The sequence below is a fragment of the Carassius carassius genome, chromosome 33 (genome assembly GCF_963082965.1).
Source record: "Carassius carassius chromosome 33, fCarCar2.1, whole genome shotgun sequence".
NCBI lineage: Eukaryota > Metazoa > Chordata > Actinopteri > Cypriniformes > Cyprinidae > Carassius > Carassius carassius.
Genome location: NC_081787.1, coordinates 22,472,828 through 22,498,005, shown reverse-complemented (window position 1 = coordinate 22,498,005; position 25,178 = coordinate 22,472,828). Strand labels below are relative to the sequence as shown.

At 40.3% G+C, this 25,178-nt stretch overlaps 1 protein-coding gene across 5 annotated transcripts; it reads right to left on the bottom strand.

Annotated features, from left to right (window-relative positions):
* Window positions 1-1,577: 1,577 nt before the first annotated feature.
* LOC132113990 (lysine-specific demethylase 3B-like) lies at window positions 1,578-24,552 on the bottom strand. 5 transcript variants are annotated; one of them, XM_059522092.1, is made up of 25 exons: window positions 24,111-24,551; window positions 22,482-22,634; window positions 22,168-22,281; window positions 21,954-22,059; window positions 21,360-21,484; window positions 21,161-21,229; window positions 20,765-20,938; window positions 20,222-20,635; window positions 18,193-19,396; window positions 17,022-17,226; window positions 16,722-16,936; window positions 16,170-16,322; window positions 15,941-16,075; window positions 15,373-15,858; window positions 13,843-14,090; window positions 12,466-12,741; window positions 12,214-12,385; window positions 11,985-12,075; window positions 10,986-11,116; window positions 10,775-10,894; window positions 9,254-9,277; window positions 4,023-4,162; window positions 3,637-3,813; window positions 2,527-2,661; window positions 1,578-2,404 (listed from the first exon to the last, which is right to left on the bottom strand). In XM_059522092.1, the coding sequence occupies exons 1-25, from the start codon at window positions 24,261-24,263 to the stop codon at window positions 2,324-2,326; spliced, it is 5,301 nt and encodes a 1,766-aa protein (XP_059378075.1). In that variant the 5' UTR covers window positions 24,264-24,551; the 3' UTR covers window positions 1,578-2,323. The 5 variants fall into 5 exon arrangements, with proteins under 5 accessions (XP_059378075.1, XP_059378077.1, XP_059378076.1 ...); XM_059522094.1 differs by having other exon boundaries at window positions 15,941-16,042; XM_059522093.1 differs by having other exon boundaries at window positions 20,222-20,632.
* Between the last annotated feature and the right edge of the window lie 626 nt (window positions 24,553-25,178).

Genomic DNA, 25,178 nt, shown 5'->3' with positions numbered 1-25,178 from the left:
TGCGTAAGGGACAAGGCCGGAGACCTTTATTGGATGCCCGTGGTCTTCGGGCTCTCAGACGACACTGCATCACTCATCGGCATGATTGTGTCAATGACATTACTAAATGGGCCCAGGAATACTTTCAGAAACCACTGTCGGTAAACACAATCCGCCGTGCCATCAGCAGATGCCAACTAAAGCTCTATCATGCAAAAAGGAAGCCATATGTGAACATGGTCCAGAAGCGCCGTCGTGTCCTATGGGCCAAGGCTCATTTAAAACGGACTATTTCAAAGTGGAATAGTGTTTTATGGTCAGACGAGTCCAAATTTGACATTCTTGTTGGAAATCACGGATGCCGTGTCCTCCGGGCTAAAGAGGAGGGAGACCTTCCAGCATGTTATCAGCGTTCAGTTCAAAAGCCAGCATCTCTGATGGTATGGGGGTGCATAAGTGCATACGGTATGGGCAGCTTGCATGTTTTGGAAGGCTCTGTGAATGCTGAAAGGTATATAAAGGTTTTAGAGCAACATATGCTTCCCTCCAAACAACGTCTATTTCAGGGAAGGCCTTGTTTATTTCAGCAGGACAATGCAAAACCACATACTGCAGCTATAACAACAGCATGGCTTCGTCGTAGAAGAGTCCGGGTGCTAACCTGGCCTGCCTGCAGTCCAGATCTTTCACCTTTCTCAGTTTAAACATTTGCTATGTTATCTATGTTCTATTGTGAATAAAATATTGGCTCATGTGATTTGAAAGTCTTTTAGTTTTCATTTTATTAAAATTTAAAAAACGTCCCAACTTTTCCGGAATTCGGGTTGTAACAACATACTATTTCATGATTTGATAATAAGCACAAAATGCACTAAGTAGTCAGTATGGGCCACACCCCAAATGTTTTTATTTTGATGCAAGATTGAGTTTAAGGTCCCTTTGACTTACGGTCTCTGACGCCAAGAAACTTCTAGGGCAGAAAAATAAATAAATTGCATAACAGTATGATTAGTAATTATGGGGTCTTGTGCAGTTTTCTTAAAATTGCATAAATGAAAACAATGCTGTGAATGGTCTTTAATGCTGACGGTTGACCGACTCAACATAGAAAATCCATAAAATAAATAAAAATATACATTTTGCCATTCAATAATTAAATTCAATATATTTTCCCTATGGTCTGTGATCGACTACATCAGGGTTGCCAAGTTTTCACTTTCGCAACAAAACCTGCCCAATTTCTACTCAAAACCTGCCCAATCGCGTTTCGAGGGGGGTTCCCCAGTAAATTTCGCATTCCAGGGGCTAATTATAACGTTATTGGGGTCGCTTCAACCCACGGCAACAGTTTTAAAGTAGCTAAATTCTGTAACATGTAATGGACTAGTGTTTTTTTTCCACTCAAAAGTTATTTCAATAAACACTGATTATAGCCCAAGTTCCGCTTTGGGGAAATAAACAGACAATATTTAAAAAGCTTTAGTTTATTGCAGTGTCATCCATGAACCACAAAATGTCTTATAAAATAAAATAGTAAGCATTAAACAAATAGATAGCTAAGAAATAAATTGTGTAATTTCCAAACAAACAGGGCCAAATCGTTTCTTGTAAACCTTTATTTTGAGAGAGAGAGAGAGAAAAAAAAAATCATATGCACTGCTAAGATCAATATAGATATTGGTACATATTTATGACCAGTAGTTCTGCAGAACTGGAGTTGCTGATTCTTGAATGACGTTCCTCAAAGCCAGTCTAACACTTGCTGTCAGTGAAATATTACCTTAATGGTGTATTACAAAAAAAGCAAAGAACATGTTTTCCATCAACAAAACCAAAAAAAACTGAACTTAAAACTAAAAATAAAAAAAACTTTGGTCTAGTTCCCTTCCATGCTCTTATCCACCCCTCCTGAAAAAGTTGGCGGGGATATTTTAATCAATTTAATTACTGTTGACCCCCATCTTAACTAAAAGCTCTCCTTTTCTAAAGAGCACAAAATGTATGTTCTCTAAGAAGGAAACCCAGTGCTTTTCACAGAAGTCATAAAGAAACCTTGGTGAAGGCCTTTTAAAAGATTCATGTCAGCTTATATCACCAGCACTCTGAACAGTCCAACAAATTTTAAATGCTGAGAAAAAGAACAGACTTTTTAAATACAGAGAAATGGACTGTAAAACTAAACAATGCTCTTGTAACACTGATGAAGCAGCATCTTCATCCTACCAAAACGCAGAGACGTTCCATTATAAACAGCTTGTTTGGCAAGCACACTGGCCTCATCCAAACCCAAATCTCACCCACCCCAAGACCCAATCTCTCGGTGACTTCACCATCAGTACAACAACTAAGAGCGGCCTAGTTTAGGCTCATGGGCTTTTAATGTTCCCACAGCATCCTTCACGGCATGGTAGATGATGTTCTTCACCTTTAAACAACAGAAATAACACACAGTCAGAATCAAAAGTGTTTGCTTTTTTTGAAATACTGCTTTTGTGCTCAACAGAAGAGAGCCATATCAGGTTTAAACAGAACAACAAATAGAAATACCTGTAGCTTGTCCTCATGGTTAGTGTGAGTGGTGGACAGGTGGCGGAACTCCTGCGTCAGTCTAAAACAGTGCTTCACGTGCTCGGGAGAAACAAAGTCCTCTGCGACCTTGATACAGCTGTACAGGTTGTGCACCTGGGAAAACCAAGATGATATAATTGACGTCACATAAGGGAGCACTGTCCAGCAATTCCTATGAGTCTCCAGGTACCTAGCAAATGTAGATGTTAAAAGCCTTTGATTTCAGCATTGATAATTTAACGAAGATCTTGACTACTGTTGGATGATCAGTTTTCATACTTTACAGTGAATCCAGGCATGATTTTGATAGGGTTGGGTAATGAAACCCGGTACCAATATGGCACCGGTACCTATAGAACTGGTATGCACCGAACCGAATAAGAAAATGCCTTAAATGCCAGAGCGATCGATTTAAATATTTGTCCTGGTTCTCCGAAATGTGCATAAGCAGCATGGATATCGCTAGGATATTTTTTAGCGGGGCTATAGCATTTAGCTCCATAAACTGTACACAAATTAAATAAATAAAATAAAACCCAATCGATACCCAACCCTAGATTTTGAGTCAGATTCAAAGCTACCACAATCATTCCAGTCCAGAAGAAGCCATCTCCATCCTGCTTCAATGTCTACCATCCAGTTGCCCTTACCCCCATTCTCATGAAGCGCTTTGAACGGCTAGTCAATAATTCTCAATAACTACAGAAAAAGATCTCCCCTTAAGACAGGATGTGAACCAACTTAACGCAGCAAAAGATCTGGTGTGTTTCCGATCAACTCACAATGGTGCTTGAATCAGTGTTTTGGAATGAATCAGTGATTCAGTGAAACATGAATCACTTGTTAAGTTCCTGAGTGAATCAGCATTTGAACAAATTGGTTGAATAAAGTAATCGATGAAGATAACATCTAACAGAGCTCTAAAATTTGTTTAAATCTTTGGTCAGCTATCCATGACAGGACTAAACCAGTCAAGTAACCAAAACAAAAACACACTCAGCTAATTATTGTTATAGATGTGTGTCAATATTGCACACCCCTAATGTCAACTACGGAACTCTGATGGTGGACATCCTCTCAATAACTAACCTGATGTGGCGCACCAGCTGGGATGAACACAGCATCTCCCAAAAACTGCACAATGGACCAGCCTTGGACCCCGTACTCCTCATACAGCCGGCGACGCAGCGTCTGATCCAGGTACCAGCTCTGGTCATGGATTGGATCATGGTCTGGTGGGTTCTCTTGACCTTGTTCCTCCCCAACCTGCATTAAATAGGTGAAATCAACTTCAGATATGCATACCGTATTAAAACAGAAAGCAGAGAACACTCTCCAAATCTGAAATCTAAAAAGTTGTAATCATTTAGTTATCCTCAAAGGTATATATATATATATATATGGGTTTGGAACCACATGAGTGTCTTTATCTTTGGATAAAATATTACTTTAAAAGCAATATCATTCAATGTCACCTTTCTCAGGAGCTCACGGATCTTCTCTGCATCTTTGGCGGCGTAGATGTGCCAGAGAGCTCCAGGTTTCTCCTTTGCCTCATAGACTCTTCTCTTAGTCACGTCATCCACATCTCCCTCTTCAATGGTCTGCATCACCTCTGCAGTAATTACAGGTCGGTCAGTAAACATACAAACAATCTTAACTTGTGTAAAAGTCTTTATAATTCACATAAAACTGTGAACTAGAGCTGAACTATTGATATTGATTGTTAAAGCCTCATTTGTTTCTACACCGGGTCTCTAAGCATTAGTCGGGGAACTACACTATGACCATCAAAACAGAAAGTAGATGTTTAGGGCTGTCAAAATTAAACTTGTTTAACACTTATTTATGCAATGCTGTTAACTCTATCAATTTACCTGACAGTATAGTAGTTTAATTCTTATATATTCAACCTCTTATATATTCATTCTCTCTGCCCTTCTGAAGATGCCAGCAAACCCAAATACACGACTGACAAGCAGAAAGCATTTATAGTTTTTAAACAAGTTCTGCCAGTCCGCTGACTCTTTTCTTGTTGTTTAGGACTGTCACAGACACAGATCTATATTTTATGACATGGCATTGCAAGAAATAATTATTTATAGGATATTTAAGCCAACTTTCCATCGCTGGAACTTTACCCAGGAACTAGTGATGAAAAAACCCCGACCCGCGGGTCGCGCTTTATGAAATTATTTGGCCCACCCCAGCCCGCCCCGCAAATAAAGTAACATTTCTTGACCCGCCCCGACTGGCCCCGCGCATCGGGGACATCACGGAAGTTACGTTGCTACTTAGACCTTCGTATTGTAAACTTATCAATATAGGCTATAGGTAATTGCACTATGATGGTTCGTTCGTGAACAAATCTTTTAGGTGAACGAATCGTTCTCGTTTACGTAATCCACTGACCATAGACAGTAAAAGACTCATTTCTCGTTCAATGAAGTTCCTCCCAGAGCAGCACGTGAGCTCGGCGCTATTAGCAGCGCATGCGCAGCTCGTGAACAGCTCTGTGAACTGTTACTCAAGATGTGACGGAGCATGTGACTTGTTGAATGTAGTGAACGAATACGATCTTCTCGTAGGTGAAAGAGTTGAATGAACTGATACATCTCGTTCGTGAATGAAATGAATGAGAGAGAATCTCGATCAGCAATCAGCAGATACAAAGCGCAGTTATTGGTGCACATACGCTTGTTTTCATATTTGTAATGCAGAACATAACTCCACGTTTAATCCCTGATAAAACCTTGTGCTTTGTTAATCTGAACAATTTATTTAGACTATTTAATGCGATCATGCACACAATTTAATAAAGCCAAATCAGCTTTTGTCACAAGGAAATACGTTCGTTGATTTAAGACATAACACATAAGACACTCTTTTTCGCCAACTGCTGGTGTATTTGTGTAATATGAAGAAATGGTCACTGAACGAATCAGTGAATGAATTATTTTGGTGAACGAACCTCTTGAAAGAATCATAATTTCCACCTCTAAATTCCATGCAACATAAATGGATTTTTAGAAATTTAGTTTCTAGTGACCCACCACCGCAATAAAGTGCCAATTTCTTAACCCGCCCCAACCCGACCCGCGGGTTATGAGACGACCCGCGCATCACTAACAGGAACTAGGGGCTTTGTGCCGGTGTGTTTCCACAGCAGGAGCCAGGATTTAAATAAAGCTTGGGGTAAAAAAAAAAAAAACACCACTCGGACAATACCAGCTTTCGAAACAAAAGTTCTTGGTACAATTGTTCTGGGTAATTTTGATGGAAACGCGGCATTAGTTACTCACTCACGTGCAAAACACTCTTAAAGGGTTAGTTCACCCAAAAATGAAAATTAAGCTGCGTTTTAAGACATCCTCTTTTTTTTCAGACAAATCCAGTCTGAGTTATATTAAAAATTGTCTTTGATCTTTCAAGCTGTTTCATGGCACTCAACGGTGTTGCATTCCTTCAATCCAAAAGACGTGAAACAAAGCACCCTTCCATAGTGTCTCACATGACTCCAGGGAATGAACAAAGTTCTCCTGTAGCAAATCGATGCGTTTTTGTAAGAAAAACATCTATATTCAAAACATAATATATTTAATCTTGCTTGCGCCAACAGTTGTACACGGAGGAAGCTCCGGGAGCATGACGTATGGAGGTCAGCCGTGTGCATGTCTCGTGAAAACCAACGTTTGGATCAAAAGAAGCAAAGTTTCCTTACTTTTGCAAAGGAAAACCAGCCTCCTCTTGGCTTATATAGAAATCCTCCAACATTCTTCTTTAAAAATCCTACTACTAGGATTTGTACTAATTAGTGACTGTTGTTTTGTTTTGATCTCTCCACTGCGTTTCCGTGTGTCACTTCTGAGCGGCACATGCACAATGCTGACCTCATACGTCATTCCCCCGAAACTGCTTCTGTGTACAACAGTGAGCGCAAGCTAGATTAAAGTGATTATTACGTTTTGAATATGGATATTTTTCTTACAAAAAATCATGACACCTTTGTTCACCCCCCGGAGCCTTTTTTATGGAAGGGCACTTCTTATTTAACGTCTTTTGGACTGAACGAACGCAACACCCATTTAGTGCCATGAAACAGCTTGAAAGATAAAAAAAAAAAATTATACACAGACTGGATTCGTCTGAAAGAACAAAATCATATACACCTAGGATGCCTCGGGGGTGAGTAAAACGCAGCCTAATTTTCATTTTTGGGTGAACTAACCCTTTAAACGTATAAGAGAGCAAAAGAGACGTTACACTATTAAGTCCACACAATGTGGGAAAACTGTTACATTCATTTTGGCAGATTACACAAATATTTCACAATGTGTGGCATTATCAAACTACTACTAATAACACAAATAATGTTTTAACTTTTTGTCTTAAGAAAAAACTTAATTACAAGAAATTTGAGATTAACTGCAATAATATAATTTGATCTACTGACAGCCCTACTAATCAAGCAAGCAAACGGAGCAAAGAGGCTGGATTGGGGGGGAAGGCAAGGATCAATCCTGCAGGGTCTGCTCAGGAGTTGTATAAAAAATATATAGATAAAAAATATACTAATCATTCACAAACTGCTCCAGTATCCCAACACTTTTTAGTAAAAAAATAAATAAATTAAAATTCTCCGGACAGATTCCCAGAAATAAAAAAGGTGACTAATTCAAATTCATGGATTATTTTTCTTCTTAAAAAAGAAAAAAAAAAAAAAACACTAAAAAGAAGGAATGACAGGATGTGAAGGTCCTTCAGCAACCACTGAAGAGCATGAAAATAAAATACAGCTATCCTATAGTGGATAAGAACTATTTAAAGAGGTCATAGTGTTAACCTAATGCTAAAATGTTCCAAATGTTCAACTAATCTGTCTGATCGTGATTAATTTATGAACTAGATTAACCAGTTAAATGAAAACAACTAGCTCAACAGAGTGATCCGTTCAGTCCAGTTGCAACGGTTCTCAAGTAATAGCTCACTGGAGGGGGTCTGGGCCTGTTCCTAAGACAAATTTTTTCTTGCAACTTCAGAAGACTTGGAAAATAGCTCATAAAGGCTCGCCATCAGCAAATGTTGGGCCATCATTGAATATCAATCAGCCTAGTTTCTGCAGTGTATTCTGCACCTTTAGCACTTTAGCTGCCACTGTCTGCAGCTTTTTGACCAGTTGAGCGGGTTAAATCATTGGCGGAGCCCATCAGTGAGAGAAATCCTTGTTCAGCTTAGTGAATCAGTGCAAAAGTTGGTCAAAAGGCATAAACCGAAGACACTATTCTTAATCCTCATCTCATCTGTGATGATTTTCATTGATTCTGTCTGATGAGAAAGCTTAATGTAAAAATGTTACAGAAAACTGGTGTGCTTTGTTTACAGTATGTATATGCACAGTACTAGCTCTTCCAGTTTCCCCTTTTGTATGATGAATACAGACTACTGCCACCTGCTGGCATGGAGAGCTTTTTTTCATCAAGCAAGCAAAGAACGTGCATGCTAGTTGGTTGTTGGCTGTAAGATTTGCAATGTGTTCTGACTCAACTTTTTGGCATTGATGCAAGCAACACCACATTCGGCTTTCCTCAGCACTAGTTCTTTGATGTTAGTTTGCTGTGTTTGGCCTTTGGGTAGGGATACACCAAACCAACACCAAAGAACTAGCGATGAGGAAAGCCGACTGTGGAGTTGCCTTGCATTGCCTGCAAGGGGGCCAAAAAAGTTGTACTAGAACACTGGACAGACTACTGGCGATGACCAACTAGTGTATAAGCTCTGCACTTGCGAGAGAGAACATAACTCTCCCTTACCAGCAGGTGGCAGAAGTCTATATTTGGGATTCAAACAGGGAAACCATTAGAAAATAGAACTGTGGACATACAAAGCAATCATTGCTTGCTTTTACCATCGTTTACACCAGCCGCGCTTATTACTGGTGGGTTCATGTAGCCTTGTTCAATCAAGTTATAAATGGCATTGGCATTGTCAGCCCATGTTGTGGATAAAGAGAGAAAGGAAAGGATAGAATGACAACAAGTGTCTGTGCATTCCCTCTTTACTCTGCCATTGGTTTGCTTTAGTCCATTCTGTTTTTTCTTGTGCGTTCATTCTCTAAGCTGAAAAGCCATTCAGAGATCTCCTTTTTGCCATTGAGCACCGCCGCCAACCCAACATGCATTGGGTTGCATTTTATAATGGATCATCTTTTGTGTTCCAAAGATAAACAAGAAGAATTTGGGTTTGGAACAACATGAGGGTGAGTTCAATGAATTTTCATTCTTTTGTCAACTATTTCTTGCCTTCTTGAGTGGAGCAGGATGTTTAGATTTTTGAAACTTACAATCCATTTAGTCCATTATGCAACTTCTATTTGAAAAGAACCCAAGAAATTGTGATTTATTATATGACCCCTTTAAAAAAATAAAGCTAACGCAATCGTCAAAAGTTCTGAAGGGGCTGAAGATGTAACAAAAAAATCAAAACACTATGGTCACTATGTTCTGGTGTCCTGGGAAACCAAACTCTGAATGGAGTTTACAAATTGTGCACAAATTGGTGTTTTATAATGAACCATCAAACATAAATACATAATTTAATGTAAAGAGTAGCAAAAGATGGGTTAAAACAATGGGAGTGAAGAACAAGGGAGAGCGAGAAAAGTGGGAGGGCATGCCTTAGGTGAGACAAATGAAAAAAATGCACAGACCTTTGCATCCAGCGAAATCTGCTTCTGTGAATGAGAAATGGTGCCACAATGAAAAGTAGTAAGACCCCAAGAACACAGGCACTTTAACTATAGGGTGCCATGCTGGCCTCTAAGAAATTACCTCTTAAGGGAGGCTTGCAATTATTCGACACTTATTTAACTTTGTAACACAAAGTTAGGGGTCTGAATACTTTTGCAAGGCACTGTATTTTGTTCTATTTTAATGCCAGTTTACTATCCAAAGATTTTATCTATGGGTGGAATCTGTATCTTTCAGACTTTAACTAATTATCTTATACTTGAAGGAATAGCTCACCCAAAAATGTCATCATTTACTTTCCATCATGTCGATCCAGAAACCCATGAGGGTGAGTAAATGATGACAGAACGTTGGCGTGAACTATGCCTTTAAGCACAGGAAGTTTGAATTTTTTAACTTTCTTTAACTAACTTGAAGCCAATATAAAGAATAAAACATGTCATACAAAATTTTTACATTAAAATTACTCCAAAATTACTCAAATAGCACCCAAAATTATTTGCATCCTTATACAGCACAGGAGCAAAAAGTGTTAAAAAACTAAAAGTTTGTACATTATAATGAACAAAAGACAACTGCAGCAATATCAATGAACAGAAACAATAGCTTAAAGGGATAGTTCACCCAAAAATGAAAATTATGTCATTAATAACTCACCCTCATGTCGTTCCAAACCAGTAAGACCTCCATTCATCTTTGGAACACAGTTTAAGATATTTTAGATTTAGTCCGAGAGCTCTCAGTCCCTCCATTGAAACAAGATATTGGTTTGTGAACGAGTCATTATCTGGCTCGGCTCTGGGTTCATCTTCAGTTCTCTCTTCACAGCAGTTCAGTCAGTGTACTGTTTGAGTGCATGCATTACTCCGGGATATTGGTTTGTTTTAACTCAGAGGGAGTGTCAGCCACATTAAAAAAAGTTAACAGCTTAAGTAATTTGTGGATTAATGCTTATTGGAGACGCGAACCGTTTCAAACGATTCAGTTCGATTTGGTGAACTGGTTCAAAAGGATCCGGTTACATCGAAAGATTCGTTCGCGAACCGGATATCACAAACTGCTTTGTTTTGAACTGTCTTACAACAGACACGGAACACAAGACAATGCTGAATAAAGTCGTAGTGTTTGCTATTTTTGAACCAAAATGTATTTTCGATGCTTCAACAAATTCTAACTGACCCTCTGATGTCACATGGACTACTTTGATAATGTTTTTCTTACCTTTCTGGACATGGACAGTATACCGTACACACAGTTTCAATGGAGGGACTGAGAGCTCTCGGACTAAATCTAAAATATCTTAAACTCTGTTCTGAAGATGAACGGAGGTCTTACGGGTTTGGAACAACATGATGGTAAGTTACTAATGACAATTTAGCAAATTGGGCGAACTAACCCTTTAATTATAATAGCTACAAAAATAACCAAGAATACACATACACAAAAAACCCTCAACACATAAGCAAAAGCTTAATGCTTACCGATTTCATGGTCACTGTCTCCTTCTGGGATGCCCACATACACCATTACGTTGACTGCATCAGATACGTCCAGATGCAGGTTAGTGGTGCCAACCTTCCTGTCTTCTGTGGAGATCAGACCTGGGAGGAACACAGCAAAGTGCAGAGGTTAAAGAGCTGTCGGTGTATTCCTAATAAGCAGCGGTGAGGATGTTGCATGTGGATCCCTTACCATAGGCATTGTACATTTTAGGACCCAGATCTGGCCGTACAAAGAAGTTTGGAAGACGAGAGGCCAAGTTGAGGCGGCCATCTCTCTTTGTGTACTCCGGCAGAGGAAGGTTCACCATGAGATCATCAAACCTGCAAACAGGTGGACATCAGTAATCTAATTCATAATAATTTAAACACACGCTGGCTGCTTCCAAGCCAAGATCCCATAGCTAGTGATATATTGCTAAGGCTGAAATATAGACCGATATTTGCCACTTTTTAAATGATCAGTATCGGCCAATTTTCTCTTTTTTTTCCTGTTTGGTCGATATGCCAGAAGTGGAAACTTTGAACTTGTCAGCGCACATGACCTTTATTTTGACAGCGCTGAGTGCACAGATCTCCCACAGATGTCCATCTCCATTAGTTTACGGTCACTGTTTAACAGTTCCAATAAACTATTACACATTTGCTTTCAAACTAAATTAGTTAACAGTATCTGAAATGTATTATAGCATATGCTTTCCTATTATTAGTAATAAAAAGCCTCTAGCAAATATGCATTTCATTTTAACAAGACTGAATGTCTAATAAATAATTCACTAACCTTGCTCTGCTTTGCTGCTATTTCATATTCATTTCATATTCATCGTGTGAATGTCGTGTAAAATGTTGGTATCGTGACAACACTAGCGCTAACTTGTAGAAGCCTACCATATTACTGACTGTAATCTGGTTGCAGCATTTCTTTGAGAAAAATACTATAATAGAATTATATAAAGAAGATACATTTCAAGTTATATTTTTCATAGTTACTCATTTTCAGATCACAATTTAGTCAATATTATGCAAATATACATCTTAAAAAGATACATATCTTTAAAAGAAAAAGTGTAATATGATGTATATCGATATATATTGGCTTTTTACCGCCCAGTGGCCACCATGCTCTTCATGTCAAATCGGCATATCACGCGACCACCAGCTATGGCACCAAGTAACATGCCAGCAAACCTACCGAGTGGGCATCATATCTCTGAAATCTTCTCCAGGAGGCCAGTCTTTCAGTTTCAGTACCATAGGTTGGCCATCTCCACCCTGCAACCGCTCTAGAGAACAGAGGAGAAGAGGTTTCATGGATCATGGTTTCATGGTCAGCTGGATATGGTGACAATTAAGGATGGTAATAATCCAATCAGCAATGAAAAGACCCAGGCTTGCACTGACGTTAAAGTGTCTGTACTCACTGGAAATAACCTGGAAACCATCCCAGAAGTCTCTGACTTTGACATCAGAGATGATGGCGCAGTTCCTACAGTTGACCAGGTCCACATCCTGGTCTCCAAACTCCTTGCTAAAGGACTCTGGCTTCCATAGGTGTTCCTTCAGCTTCTTGTGTATGCCTGAGACCAGCACAGGCTAAACAAGAAAAAGCAATTAGCCTCAGCAGAATGTAACCCATCAAATAAACGCACATCCATTTGATCTTCTCCGCTCACCTGTCCTTGTTTCCAGCACTCTCTGAAGATCTTCCAGTTGTTGCTGTTGCTGGGGTCCTGCAGGCAGAGCAATCGGCCATCGCACAGCCAGGAGTGGGAAGTGTGAGGGTCTAATACACTGAGACCCATCAAGCCCTCTCTGCGAGGAACGGCCCCAGACTCGCCGCCTTCTGCTGCCCCTGAAGAGCGGCGACTCTCTGCCTTCTTCGTCTCCACCACTGATGCAATGATATGATCCAAGAAGTTAGGAAGTCCTCCCTTCATTTTATCAGCCTGCTTTAGGAGAGAAAAAAATTATTAAAATAAAATTGTAAAAAAATATTACGAACATTTATTTTTGTCTAAACAACATTCACATGACTGTTCAAATTTAGTTGTCAGTAAGAATTTAAGAAATTAATACTTTTATTCAGCAAGTGCGCATTACATTGACCAAAAGAGATACCAAATGCAACCTAGAGCTGTAATCGGGCCTTAACAGTTAGGCCCAACAGATTTCGGCCCGAGCCCGACAAGTACATTTTGATTGACAGCTTTTTAAAAGCCCGAACCCGTTTACAGCCCGACATTATTCAAATGTGCGCGCACACACAGCTCTTTTGCCTTTTGTCAAGAATGAGTCATTTATACATGTTTTAACAATTTATTCATGACTGACGTAGGCTATAGGCCACTTGGAAGTTGGAACAAAGAAATAAAATAAGTCCTCTGTGACATCTCAGCACTCTAAATAGGCCTAGGCTCATTTAGCCTATTAATAGGCCAATTCTTTCTTAAATTAAGGTAAATACTAAATTAAGTTATTTGGCAATAATGAAAGTAAGATAAAGGCTCCGGCGGATTTGCTTCGCCAGCTGACATTTTAAATGAAATTTAATGCCAACACTAGCCTATACACTCTGAAAAACATTTACTCATCAAGATTAGGCTAGGCCTACATGTTTTCGTGGAGGAAAATTATTGAATGCACTGTAGATGTCTTCAGCGCGTTCCTGCGCTCACTGATGGTGCGTCATTATTCACTCATTATTCTCATTATAAACATGGTCAAAACTTTGTCCACACCTCAGACTTCGCTTTAGTTGCTGATGCCACCAAAACGTAATCGCTTTGGTAGCATCAAACGTTTCACCTACTCATACATTTACATATCTTTCTCGTGCTAATTGAAACACATCACATGACCTCGCAAACCAGAGCGCAAGCTCTAGCCCGGCCCGAGCACGTGTAAAATGATATAAAACAAGCCCAAACCCGACCCAAAAGAATTTTTTCATAAATTAGTTATATTATTCATAACAAATCTGTCATTGGTACAAAAACCAATGACATATGAATTATAAACAAGCATCAAAATGTAAAGATAAGGTTACGTACACCAGCAGTGGAGAACACTGAAGGGAAGGGAACACCTCCCTCGGCGGGACCTTGCGGGAGCTTTCCGGGGCCAGAGTTCAGCAGATCTCGGAGACTAGTGCCCTCTGCTTTGGGTTGGGAAGGGCCAGCGCCCAGCAGCAGACTGTTGAAGAGCTTGGGACTAGCCCCTGAGGGTTTGGAAAGGGTACCGAAGGAGTCCAGACCAAATGGAGCACGAGAGTCTCGACCCATCACGGAGCGCAGAGACTCTGAGATAAAACCAGAGGAAGAGCCTGAGCACATTGTGTCTGCAAAGATTTACCAACTTTAAGATTTACCAGCAAATGTTTTATAAGGAGCTTTCACACAGGAGGAACCTTTTCATAGCTCCAAGAACTACAGGCAGAAGTTCCCGCTTTTTGTCGTGTTCGCACCGCAGGAACTCGGAACAGTTTTAGTTCTAAGATCTAATGTTTGGAGGAACTAGATTATCTCCTTCTTCAGGGTAGGGTCTAAAACAGTTCTATAGGAACTATCAGTAAATGGTGCATTTACATTCCATCTCGGTTATCACGAAACCTACAACACACAACAAACACACCTCCATTCACCGCTTGTTGAGATTTGTAAATGCCGCACATAAATAGTTTCTTAGTGGCAAGTCACGTTAATAAACAGTCTACAAACATGAATAACATCTTGGTAGATGTTCAGATGGTTTCCACTTTCAAATTAAGTTTACCAATAGCCCAAATCAGTGAGTATTAGGATAGTATTGTTCATCCTTTGTGTGTTAGCTTGTACATAAACTTATGTGTATATATGTAGTATAAATTAGCATTACAAAACATTTAATGAAGCCATTTACAGGCATAGTTCGATGTTAGATCATGTTAACTAATGCATTAACTGTTGTTAACTAATTAAGTTGTTAATGTGAAGAGATGCATTAGTATATTTGCAATGTTAACATTAACAAAGATTGTCAATGTGTTGTTCATTGTTAGTTCATGTTAACTAATGCATTAACTAGCGTTAACGATTACAACTTTAGTGTAAAGCGTTAACTTCTTTTTAAAAAAGCATATATTTTATTTAAGCTTTTATCTAATATTAGTTTCTTTAAATCTCTTTGATTTAAATTGTCCTTTTTACCTGATTTATGCATGTTTCTTCTATTATTAAAAATCTTTTTTATGCATTCCGTGTATAGAATTTTAGTTTACTACTATAAAATTGGTTTTGACGTCACATTATGTTTTTTTTTTTTTAATCTGTTTCACTGAAGAACTTTGCAATTAATGTAATATTTGTTTTACTTGTAAAGGCATTTCTTCTGAATGAATGTTATTTATTATTATTAAAGTGTCAAATAAAAAAAAAAAAATTATAATAATAAACATACCTCTTCTTAAATGCACAAAATAATATATATAACAGTACATGATCATTTTGGTCAAATGTAAATTCAAAGCAGTTGAGAACCGCTGTTATAAAGCACTTCCACACGTGCCATCCACTAACTGTAAACCGCTCTACACTGAGTCTCACCTTTGGGCTCCTTTTGTGTGGCCAGGTCAGCCAGCCAGTGAAGGGCCGAGGAACTGCCCTTGCCATCTTTAGCAGCTGGTGTCGGGGCAGGAGCAGGGCTAGAAGTGCTGCTGTTTGTCCCACTGGTGCCTGACATTGTGTCAGCACTGCCCGCCTCTTCAACAGGCTCTGTTTTGACTACTGCACCCGCTGCAGGGTCCCCGTTCGGACGGGTTGTGCCTGAAGTGGAAGTGGCTCCATTCCCCACACTGTTAGCTGCACCAGACTGCACCAAACACGAGACAAACGATGAGAACAGATCGAAGAGCACTATAGATGGAATTCTACTTTCAGTTGTAATGTTTTGGAGATATCTTGCCTGTGAAAGGCCGTTTGGAGCACTGGGCCGGACCAAGGGTTTGTTATGTCGACTAGTGCAGGGGCAGTTCGCTTTGATCCCCCATTTACCTCTGGCTGCGTGTACCATGTCACCTATGCTGTATAAGGCTGAAGGCACACAAGGAGACAATTAAACTGAGCTCCAGTTACTGTGATTTCACATGTTTTTAACAGGAATAAATGCACTAACCGGTGCCAGGTATAATTTGAGTGGGCATGAGGTTCTGTGGTTCGTGTGGCTGGCCTTTAGCACACTTCAGCCATGAGAACACCTCTTCTTCAGGACTCTCGTCTACTGAAAGAGCAGAAGTGAGTCCGAGACATGCTGTAATGGACAAACGCGACAGTTTACCTTTATCAAACATATTGATACTTTTAATGATACTTCATGAATGTGGCAGATCCTTTGTCATATCTACCTTCAGGTGGCCTGTTCTTGCGTAGCCGGTAGCAGTCGAGACAAACGCCGAAGCCGCATTTGCGACACACCCAGTGGATGTTGAACAGTGTTGTCTCACACACGTCGCACATTTCTCTCACTCCCCTCACAGCTCTCTTCCATGCCACTTTTTCTGCAAATTCACAGGGCATTATCAGATGTTATGCAAGTCCTTCTTATACTTTCAAAAGTCACTAGCTCTTCCTTTTTTAGTATTTTAGTGCACATTTATAATGCAAATCAAATGTAAAAAAAGTTATACATTATGCACAGGTAAAAAAAAAAAAAAAACTTTTAAAAATGAAAACAAATATAAACATCCTTGAAGAGTCAGGTAAATTTATTAATTTAAAATAAAAATAGGGAATCTTGATTCTTGAATGATTTTAGTTGTTAAGATTGTCCATAAAAACTAGATAAGAACCACTGGTTGAGTTGAGGTTTTTTGGCATTATGTGATACTTTCTTATTCTTTATTCAGATTATATATGATTTTGTGTGAACCAGCTTTAATAAACAAGCAGTCACTTACGATGGGGCTCTATCATCATCATGGCCTCTTTTTCTGACATGACCAGTTGACAAAACTGGTCACCCACATTTGCTAAAATATATTTGGACGTGTCCAGGTCAAGTCCTTCCTGTGCTGTGAGGGAGGGGAGCCACAGCCCCATCGCCATGCTGTCACTCTGCTGCGGGCTCAGAAAGCCCTCCACGCGAAGGACTCCCTTCTTAGTGAAAGCCAGCCTGTTACAACAAATCAAGATGTCAGTCTCGCACCCTAGCCAAGAGTTTAGCTGGTCTCACAAGTATTTGTCTGAATCATAACCACCTGCGGAAGTGGAAGAATCGGCAGGCCACGTTTGGGTCATCATCATCTGAGTCCTCGCGGGATTTCCTGTAGCGCTCCAGGCGGCACTCGCGGCATTTGTGCAAGTGGGGCGCCACGTTAATGCAGGAGCCGTCTTGTAGAAAGGACTCTCCGGACTGCTTTAAGCGCCGAACCTTATTCTGGTCCTTCAACACGGACTGTCCCACTAGATAAATCACACATGAACCCGAAATCAGATGACCGAGAGCATCTATCAATTCATCTACTCTTTATAATCACGCTCTCACAAACTTTCACAGTATAGGTTTAGATTGACGGCGAGTACTAGGGCTGCACAATTAATTGAAATTAAATCGCAAAGGCAATAAATCGCGATTAGGCAGAATCTGCGATTGTCATGCGTATCTTTCAGTGAAGCACAGTTCTGTGATCAGTTGTAAATGTCCATCCAAAGGCTAGAGGGCCCACTCATGCTAAAAAGCCAAATATCCCCCGAAGAAGAAATCCAGGAAATCCATCACTGTAGCTAAATAAACAGAAGATTTAACTGCTTTCTTTGATTCAACATGACTAATAAACACGCGACTGCGGCAATATATGGTTTATCGGAGTTATTATTATTGTAGTTTTCATCATAATAAAGTATATCTATAATGAAATGCTAATCGACATAGCCATTATCACTGCTTAGAATACAAAGAAATATTGTGTGACTTAATTATTCAGTTTAAGAAGCCATATCATCTCACAGAAGGATTTATTTTAAACACTCAACTGACGTTATGACGTGAATTTGGAGTAAAACCTAGTATTTTCACGTGCTCTCAGATGGAGAAGCATTTACTACACAAAGCCGTAGTTCACTGAGAAGATACGCAAACAGCTGTCATTATCGCAAACGATTTCATAATCATACGATTTTGTCATCTGGAAATATGAACGCAATTTGCATAGCTTGTCAGAGAACTACGGCTCTGTGTGGTAAATACTGCTCCACCTGAAAGCAGCTGATGGAGATTTACTGCGAATCACAGAACTGGCTTTTCTGAATAAATGGGCAAAACAATCGTGATTAATCACGTTCGATTAATCATGCAGCCCTAGTGAGTACTAACTCATTTAGCTGAACTAACTCATGAAGTACACAGCATGCAGTAGTCAAGCATGTTACCTTTGAAGGGTTTGCTCCGTGGCCGGCTCTTAGCCACAGACTGGGTCTTGCTCTTATCCTCAGTGGCTGAAGAAACCCCAGGTTTCTGGCTCTGGCCGGAGTTGTCCTCCCCCTCGCTCAAATCAGACAGGTCACTGTTGCTACTGGACTCGGAATCTCTTTTGGTGGACTGACTGCGTTCCTCCAAAGCAAACTTGGTTTGGTCAAAAGGCATAGCCACATCTTGGCCTTCGGTGCTGAGGCGGGTTCCCGGGCTGTCATCTGAACCCTCTTTGCTTGATTTGGACATTTGTTGTCCATCCTGGGCAACCGAAGTGAATGACGGAGTGGTCGTGAGGGCAGGAGCAGGGAACTGGGGGGCTAAGATTCCCTTAGGAGGTTCTGCCATGGTGAAGAAATTTGGTTTGGCATCACCACCAGGAGGATCTTGACTAAGTAGACCAGAGCTGCCTGAAGGAGAGACAGCAGATGCGGACAGCGCAGACTTCGGGGTTGACAATGCACTAAAAGGGCTGTGTGAAACAGCTCCGCCATAAGCAAGAAATGGATTTGTTTCCTTCGTGGCCTGTAGGAAAAGGTTCTCATGAGTTTCCGGAACCTTGTTGCTAGCCAGCAGACCAAAACCGCTGACTGGATTTGAGCTGTTAACATTTCTGGCACTTCCAAGTCTGCTGGTTCCTAATCCCAAAGAGGGATTCAGAGGCTCTGCAGAGCTCGCAGCTTGACCTGTGGCTGAGGGAAAAGCCTCCCCCATGGCTCCGAAAGGCTTGTTCATTATGATCCCATTGCCTGCAGGCTTGATATCAGGCACTTTTGGCAGCTCTTTCATTGGTGCCAGGCCACTAGCAGCTGCTAAACCAAACAGTCCAGCGGATGCAGAAGCTGCAACCACCTTTTTGAAACCCTCGGAGGGAGCGGCAGGCTTGAACAGGCTGGGCGGCTCCTTGTTCAGGCACTCGGACAAGGACGTGAAGGCCTTTGACTGGCCTTGTGTGATGCTCTGGTTCTGAGACATGATTTGGAAGAACAGGTTCTGTGAGGGATCAGAGCCCTGCCTCTGAGACTCCTTCGCAGCTCCAAAAGGAAAGCCAAAAGGCTTGTCCTCCTGGGAAGAACCATTGGCCTGTGTGGGATCTTCTCCAAACACTGGCTCACTTGACTGTTTACCAAATCCTGCAGCAGCTAGAGCAGGGGTCTTGGGGGTCTGAAATACAAATAAGCCAAATAAATGCCAGATAAAGAGTAGTCAGTGTGTCTACAAAGAGAAAAGGGAAAACAATTAAAACCAATGTTGTTATTATTAACTAAAACTATAACAAATTGTTTTGGTAACTAAAATAAATCTTTAATCCAATAAAATATCAAAATGCCTTGGCAAAAAACAATGCCTTGGCAACTAACTGAAAAAAAAGGTTTAACTACTAAAATTACTAACACTGAAAAGAAAATGATTAATAAAAGAAAATAAAGAAAATAAATATGAAATAACAAAAAAACAAAAAAAAGTTTAAATGTCAAAAACCACAAAACAAAATTACAAAAACAAATAAAAATGCTAAATCGAAATAAGAATCAATCCATTTCAAGTTTTTAACAATATTAAAATAATACTGGTTAAAAATGGTCTTTATCGAAAAATGGTTAATATCGATGTTTCATGTAAAGGTTTGGCAGACAAGATCATATTTCAAATTATTATTATCCATTTGATTTTAGACATGACTTTGATTTGTCTTTTTAATTTTTTTTATGTTATTTAAAAAACATTAAGCCAAACTATGTAATAATGTTTCTATTATTATTATTATTATTAAGAATTCATCTACTTTGAGGATATATTCTGATATCTTTTTATTTTATTTTATTAACTTTTTTGCACCCAAAGACGTTAAAAACAAGAATCAAATGTAATGTAACAAATGTATCATAGAAGCTGTGTTTCCATTTGCATTCATAAATTCCATTTTATATCATGTATTTTTGAATAAATTAACAGATCCTAAGTAAAATACAAGCATCAATGTCCTACCTGGCTTGCTTCTGGAGCAGATCCCCATTTACTGGGCTTTTTGTTTGCTTCTACAGGAGCAGAAAGGGCCACACTTGAAGCGCTGTCTTGGGAAGGTGATGAAATGGTCACAGGACCTGGAGACACCAGAGCAGCTGTTTTAGGATACCCTGAAAAGACACCTTCCTCCTCCCTCTCAGCTGCCGGGAGTGTGGGAGAGGATTTCGGGGCAGGGGCCCCGGGCACCAAGCTGGGCATTTGACCCAAAGATGGAAAAGTGTTAGAGAAGGGCGATGGAGCAGGCTTCAATGGAGGTGGTGTTGGAGTGGACGCAGGAAGCACCGCTGATACTGAAGAGGATATCCTTTCTTGGTTTGGGACAAAACTGCCATTCTCCTTGACAAAACCTGTGCTCCTTATGTGGGAGTGCTCCTGCTGAGAGGAATTGCTGTTGTTAGAGGAGTCTGGACTTGGCAAAGCTACTGGACTACAGGTGCTCGTCACCCTCCCACCTACGCCACCCCCTCCATCTCTTCCCTCTCCCGGCATCTCTACACATGTTACCATAGCCTCAGCGTCCGTGTTAGAGCCACTGCCATTCTGGTTGTCAGAAGCGCCCTCTCCGGCTCCTTTGAAACGTTTCAGAGTAATGTCTTCATCTCCTTCAGATGTTGTCCGGCGCCGCCGACTGCCCTCACCTTTCCCACCATCGCCCTCCTTCTTGCGTCGATCTGGGCTCTAGAAGAGATACAGCAGCATTTCGATTACTAAATTAATAAACAAGCTATAAAATGACTAACAAGCCTCTATTAACACTCACATATACATTTATATCATTAGGTTTTGTTTAATTATTTGAATTAAAAATAGTTTTAGTGGAACAGGGGTAATGGTGACTGTTTAGGGAAAATCATCTAGTGTTAAATTTGACCAGCTCTTATCGACAGGAACCCAACACACCTTCTCTGACTGCTCCATAGCAAGCATCACGTGAATAACACGAGGATCGACGACTTGTGTCTCTTCACCCTGAAACAAACCAAGATTGACAGACGAATCACACACACAAGTGTCAGCTTTTATCATCTGTAACCCACGAATCAGACAATGGTAGCACTGATTCGATTCTAACAGACAGTGTCCTGCCTTCCACACAGACCTGGTCCATGATAATCTCCATAATGTGTGAAACTAGATCGTGTTGAGATACGAGTCCCAAGGCCCAGGGCTCCCCAAACTCAGGCTGGTACACCTGCACTCTCTGACCCCGAATAGTGCAGGATCCTGTCCAACAGAGAAAAGAAGAGCAGTTAAATACAAAAAATTCAGTTTAACAGAAAACCTCTATTGTATCTTGCCATAGACCAAATACGGTTTGGTTTGGTCTTCCGTTTTCATTGTGTTCATATGTTTGACCCACATATTTTTGTCATGACTACTACTACTAAAGTTAATTTACTCACCCCTCAAGCTATACAAGATGTAGGACGATAATGTTGTAAATAATGTTCAGTTTCTTGCAGTTTCAGCTAAAAAAAAATCTTCTCTATTCTGTTTAATACTACAGAAAAACAAGTCACCTAGATATTGGGTGGCTTGAGGGTGAGTAGATAAACAGCAATTGTTCATTTTTGGGTGAGCTATTCGTTTAATATCTTGTACGACTTCCTTTGAGGCTTTGCACAGGTACGTTTACTAAAGCACATTAGAGTTTACAGAGTTTAGAGTTTATTTATAGTTAAATGCGACTGACCTTTCCGCAGGATCTCCTGCAACTCCGAGTCACTGTGCCAGCGGCTGATGGCAGCTTGAAGCGCCGGCTGCTCTTGTAGCAGAGAGTGTCCAAAATCTTTTTCGGTCTGAAGAAAGAAAAAAAATCTATTTCTATTTCATCTATTTCTATTTGAACTTTTAACAGTGCAAAAGTTCTGTACATGCAAAATGACCGCAATGCGGATCTTATGAACCTCAAAAGTGTGCAGTGCACTTCCGTTAGGGAGAAATGCCAAAGTTCTTGCGCCAAAGAACTCCACAGGAACCAGGGATCCCAAACCCACACGGTCAACCAGAGGTTTAAACATCTGAAGATTGAGCCAAAAGACAAACGGTTTTCAGGAAACAAGAATTGGATGCACAAACGAGTGAATAAAGACCAGAAAAGACCGCATCTTCACTCTTACAAGAGGTCCAAATGCTTTCTGAAACACTTTTTCCTAATCTGACCATTACTACAACAAAAAACACATGGGAGAACTGAGGCACAGTCTGCATCTGTACTCACCAAGGCTGGCCACTGAGGCGCAGCGGAGAGCGATGGATCGCTGCAGCTGGCCCAGACGATGGCACTCTCCATGAGAACGGCTCGCACCTCGTCCCCGTACACCTGCACCCATGAGCGCTGCCGCCAAGGGCTGTCGTCAAACTCCACAAACACCTACATTGAACACAGACGGATGCACAGACGTGAAATGCTGCTCTCTACAAGCACACTTCAAACTTTTCTGCTGCAAATGCATTTTACGGTGATTTGTCTTATTTGCCCAAACACCCCCATCATAAGCCTCAGGTACCCCCTACATCAGCACCAAACCAGAAAAATGCTCTTTCACCTCAGATTCCAACAGTGCTTTTAATACTGCTAAAATAGCGATTATAATAATGCAGTGAGCGAAACAGACTCGGCAAGCTTTCTCTCAAAAATCAAGAAGCATTTTAAAAAACAGTTTTTATAACTACATTAGGTTTGATTAACTAAAGGAAAAATCAGGACTCTGTGGAAGTTAAAAATACAAGTACATATACATAACCATTCAATAGTTTCGGTTCAGCAAGATCTTAATGTTTTGAAAGAAGTCTCTCATGATCACAAAAGCTACATTTATTTGATCAAAATACAGTAAAAACAGTAATATTGTGAAAGACTACAATTAAAAACCTGTTTTCTATTTTTTTAAGTGACGTGTAGCCAAGTTATGATGCACTGAATAGTACTGAAAAAAAGTAAATAAAAAAGTAATAAAAATAGTACTGAACCCAAACTTTTGAACCGTAGTGAACATCTCTCCAAAAGTATCAGCCAAGCAAATAAGTAACAGACTGTATTCCTAACAGATCACTAACCGATGGTTAAAATTAACAAAATTAGATCAAACCAACACACAATATAAAGCTTGCAAGTGCATATATGAATATACATATACTAGACTAACACAAGACACATGCTGCATAAATACTAAATGCTTGCAGCATATTTCATTGGTTTTGTACACACTGACCATCAAAATTAACCTAACATAATTCAATCCATGAGTAATAATCACCAACAAAAAAAAATCATGTTTTCCACAACTAAAAGTTGATTAATGTCGTTTGCCTGTGTGAATATAAATACCAACGCATATTTTCTATTTCATTAAATCTGAACAGCAATAAACCCTTTATATAAGCTCTTATTCCGTCCATCATATCAAATGAACATTACTTCACAAGCAACACGTAATTTCCCAAACCTTTCGCTTTGTATTCACAGTCGGTTTGTTTAATCGACGATGCATTTATTGTGTGGGACGGTTTTTAGTCACAATGTCTCCTTTACGAAGTCTACTGCAGTTTTAAACTAGTTGCTCCCTAACTAGACAGCATCAGTGACCCCAAACACAGTCAATGTAGGCGGCTCTCAAGATTTCACTCAGTCCATATCTGCAGCTAACGTTAGCTACTTAGCTAACTAACGTTAGCCCTCAAACACGCATTAAATGCACGTCTACGCATCTCTTCTTCATTTCAGACGCAACTTGGAGTCACATCTTACTGTTTTACACACTGCAACTGACGAATGCTTCCGTGTTTATTCGCACGGACTGGTTGTGTGTAATGTTTTGACGGTGTGTTGTTGTTGTGTGGGTCTCACCTCCGTCCCGGGGCTCGCCAGCCCGATCACACTGACCGCCCGCACGGTTCCGCGGATCCAGTCCGCCTTCTCCACCGCTCCTCCCGCCGCGCGGCTCCCGTCACCGAGCAGCAGCAGCAGCCGCTTCCCGATCAGACCGAGCGAGTCCCCCATATCACAACCACCATCAAGAGACCGACTTCCTCCGGAGCGCTGCTAAAACCCGCGATCAATCGTGCCTGAACTAAACCAGTGAATTACTAGAGCCACATATGAACGACTGCACGCTATGCATGTGGGATCTGCATCGGACAACTGAGACGATTGAGAAGCGCTTCGCTGGGAAAGTGAGGTGTTATTGTTCAAGCTACAGCCCCTTGTCCTCATCCGCCATTTAGTTGTGCAGTAATCAAACGCAATGCTGCGGGACTGCGCTTCACTGGCTGCCCGGGAAACAGAGCAGCGCCTCCTGCTGGACACTGCGTGCGCCGTACAGCGTGAACGCGCCGCTCTGGAGGTCCGTGTGGACGGCAAACGACAAACTCTCGCGAGAATCACATGCGCTTATTTGGAGTCGCGCAGCCGCAGCGACAAGGTGAAGCGTTCGCGTTGTAAACAAAATGATTATTATTAATATACCGGTATATGTAGAATATATATAATATATATATATATAAGCTATAACCCGTGCCATATTAACCTTAATCAAAACCCTCAAATGTAGATATTAACTATCCAACCGTACATAGGCTAATCCCCAAATTTTAGTAAAAGGTCTCTCCTTTTTTGATGAGCGTTTTAATAATAATTTTATAAAGTACTTCTTAGTTTCTTTAACGTTGGATCAATCGTCCATGTAAATCAAAACGTCACACTTCGTCTGGATACTACCTTATAAATATGTTGTTTCTATAAATATGTGTTTGTGTGTGTGTGTGTGTGTGTATATATATATATATATATATATATATATATATATATATATATATATATATATATATATATATAGATGTGTGTGTTATTTCTAAGGAAATAACATAAAATTATGTATCAATCTTTAAAAAAAAAATGTAAATGTAGGACCTTACA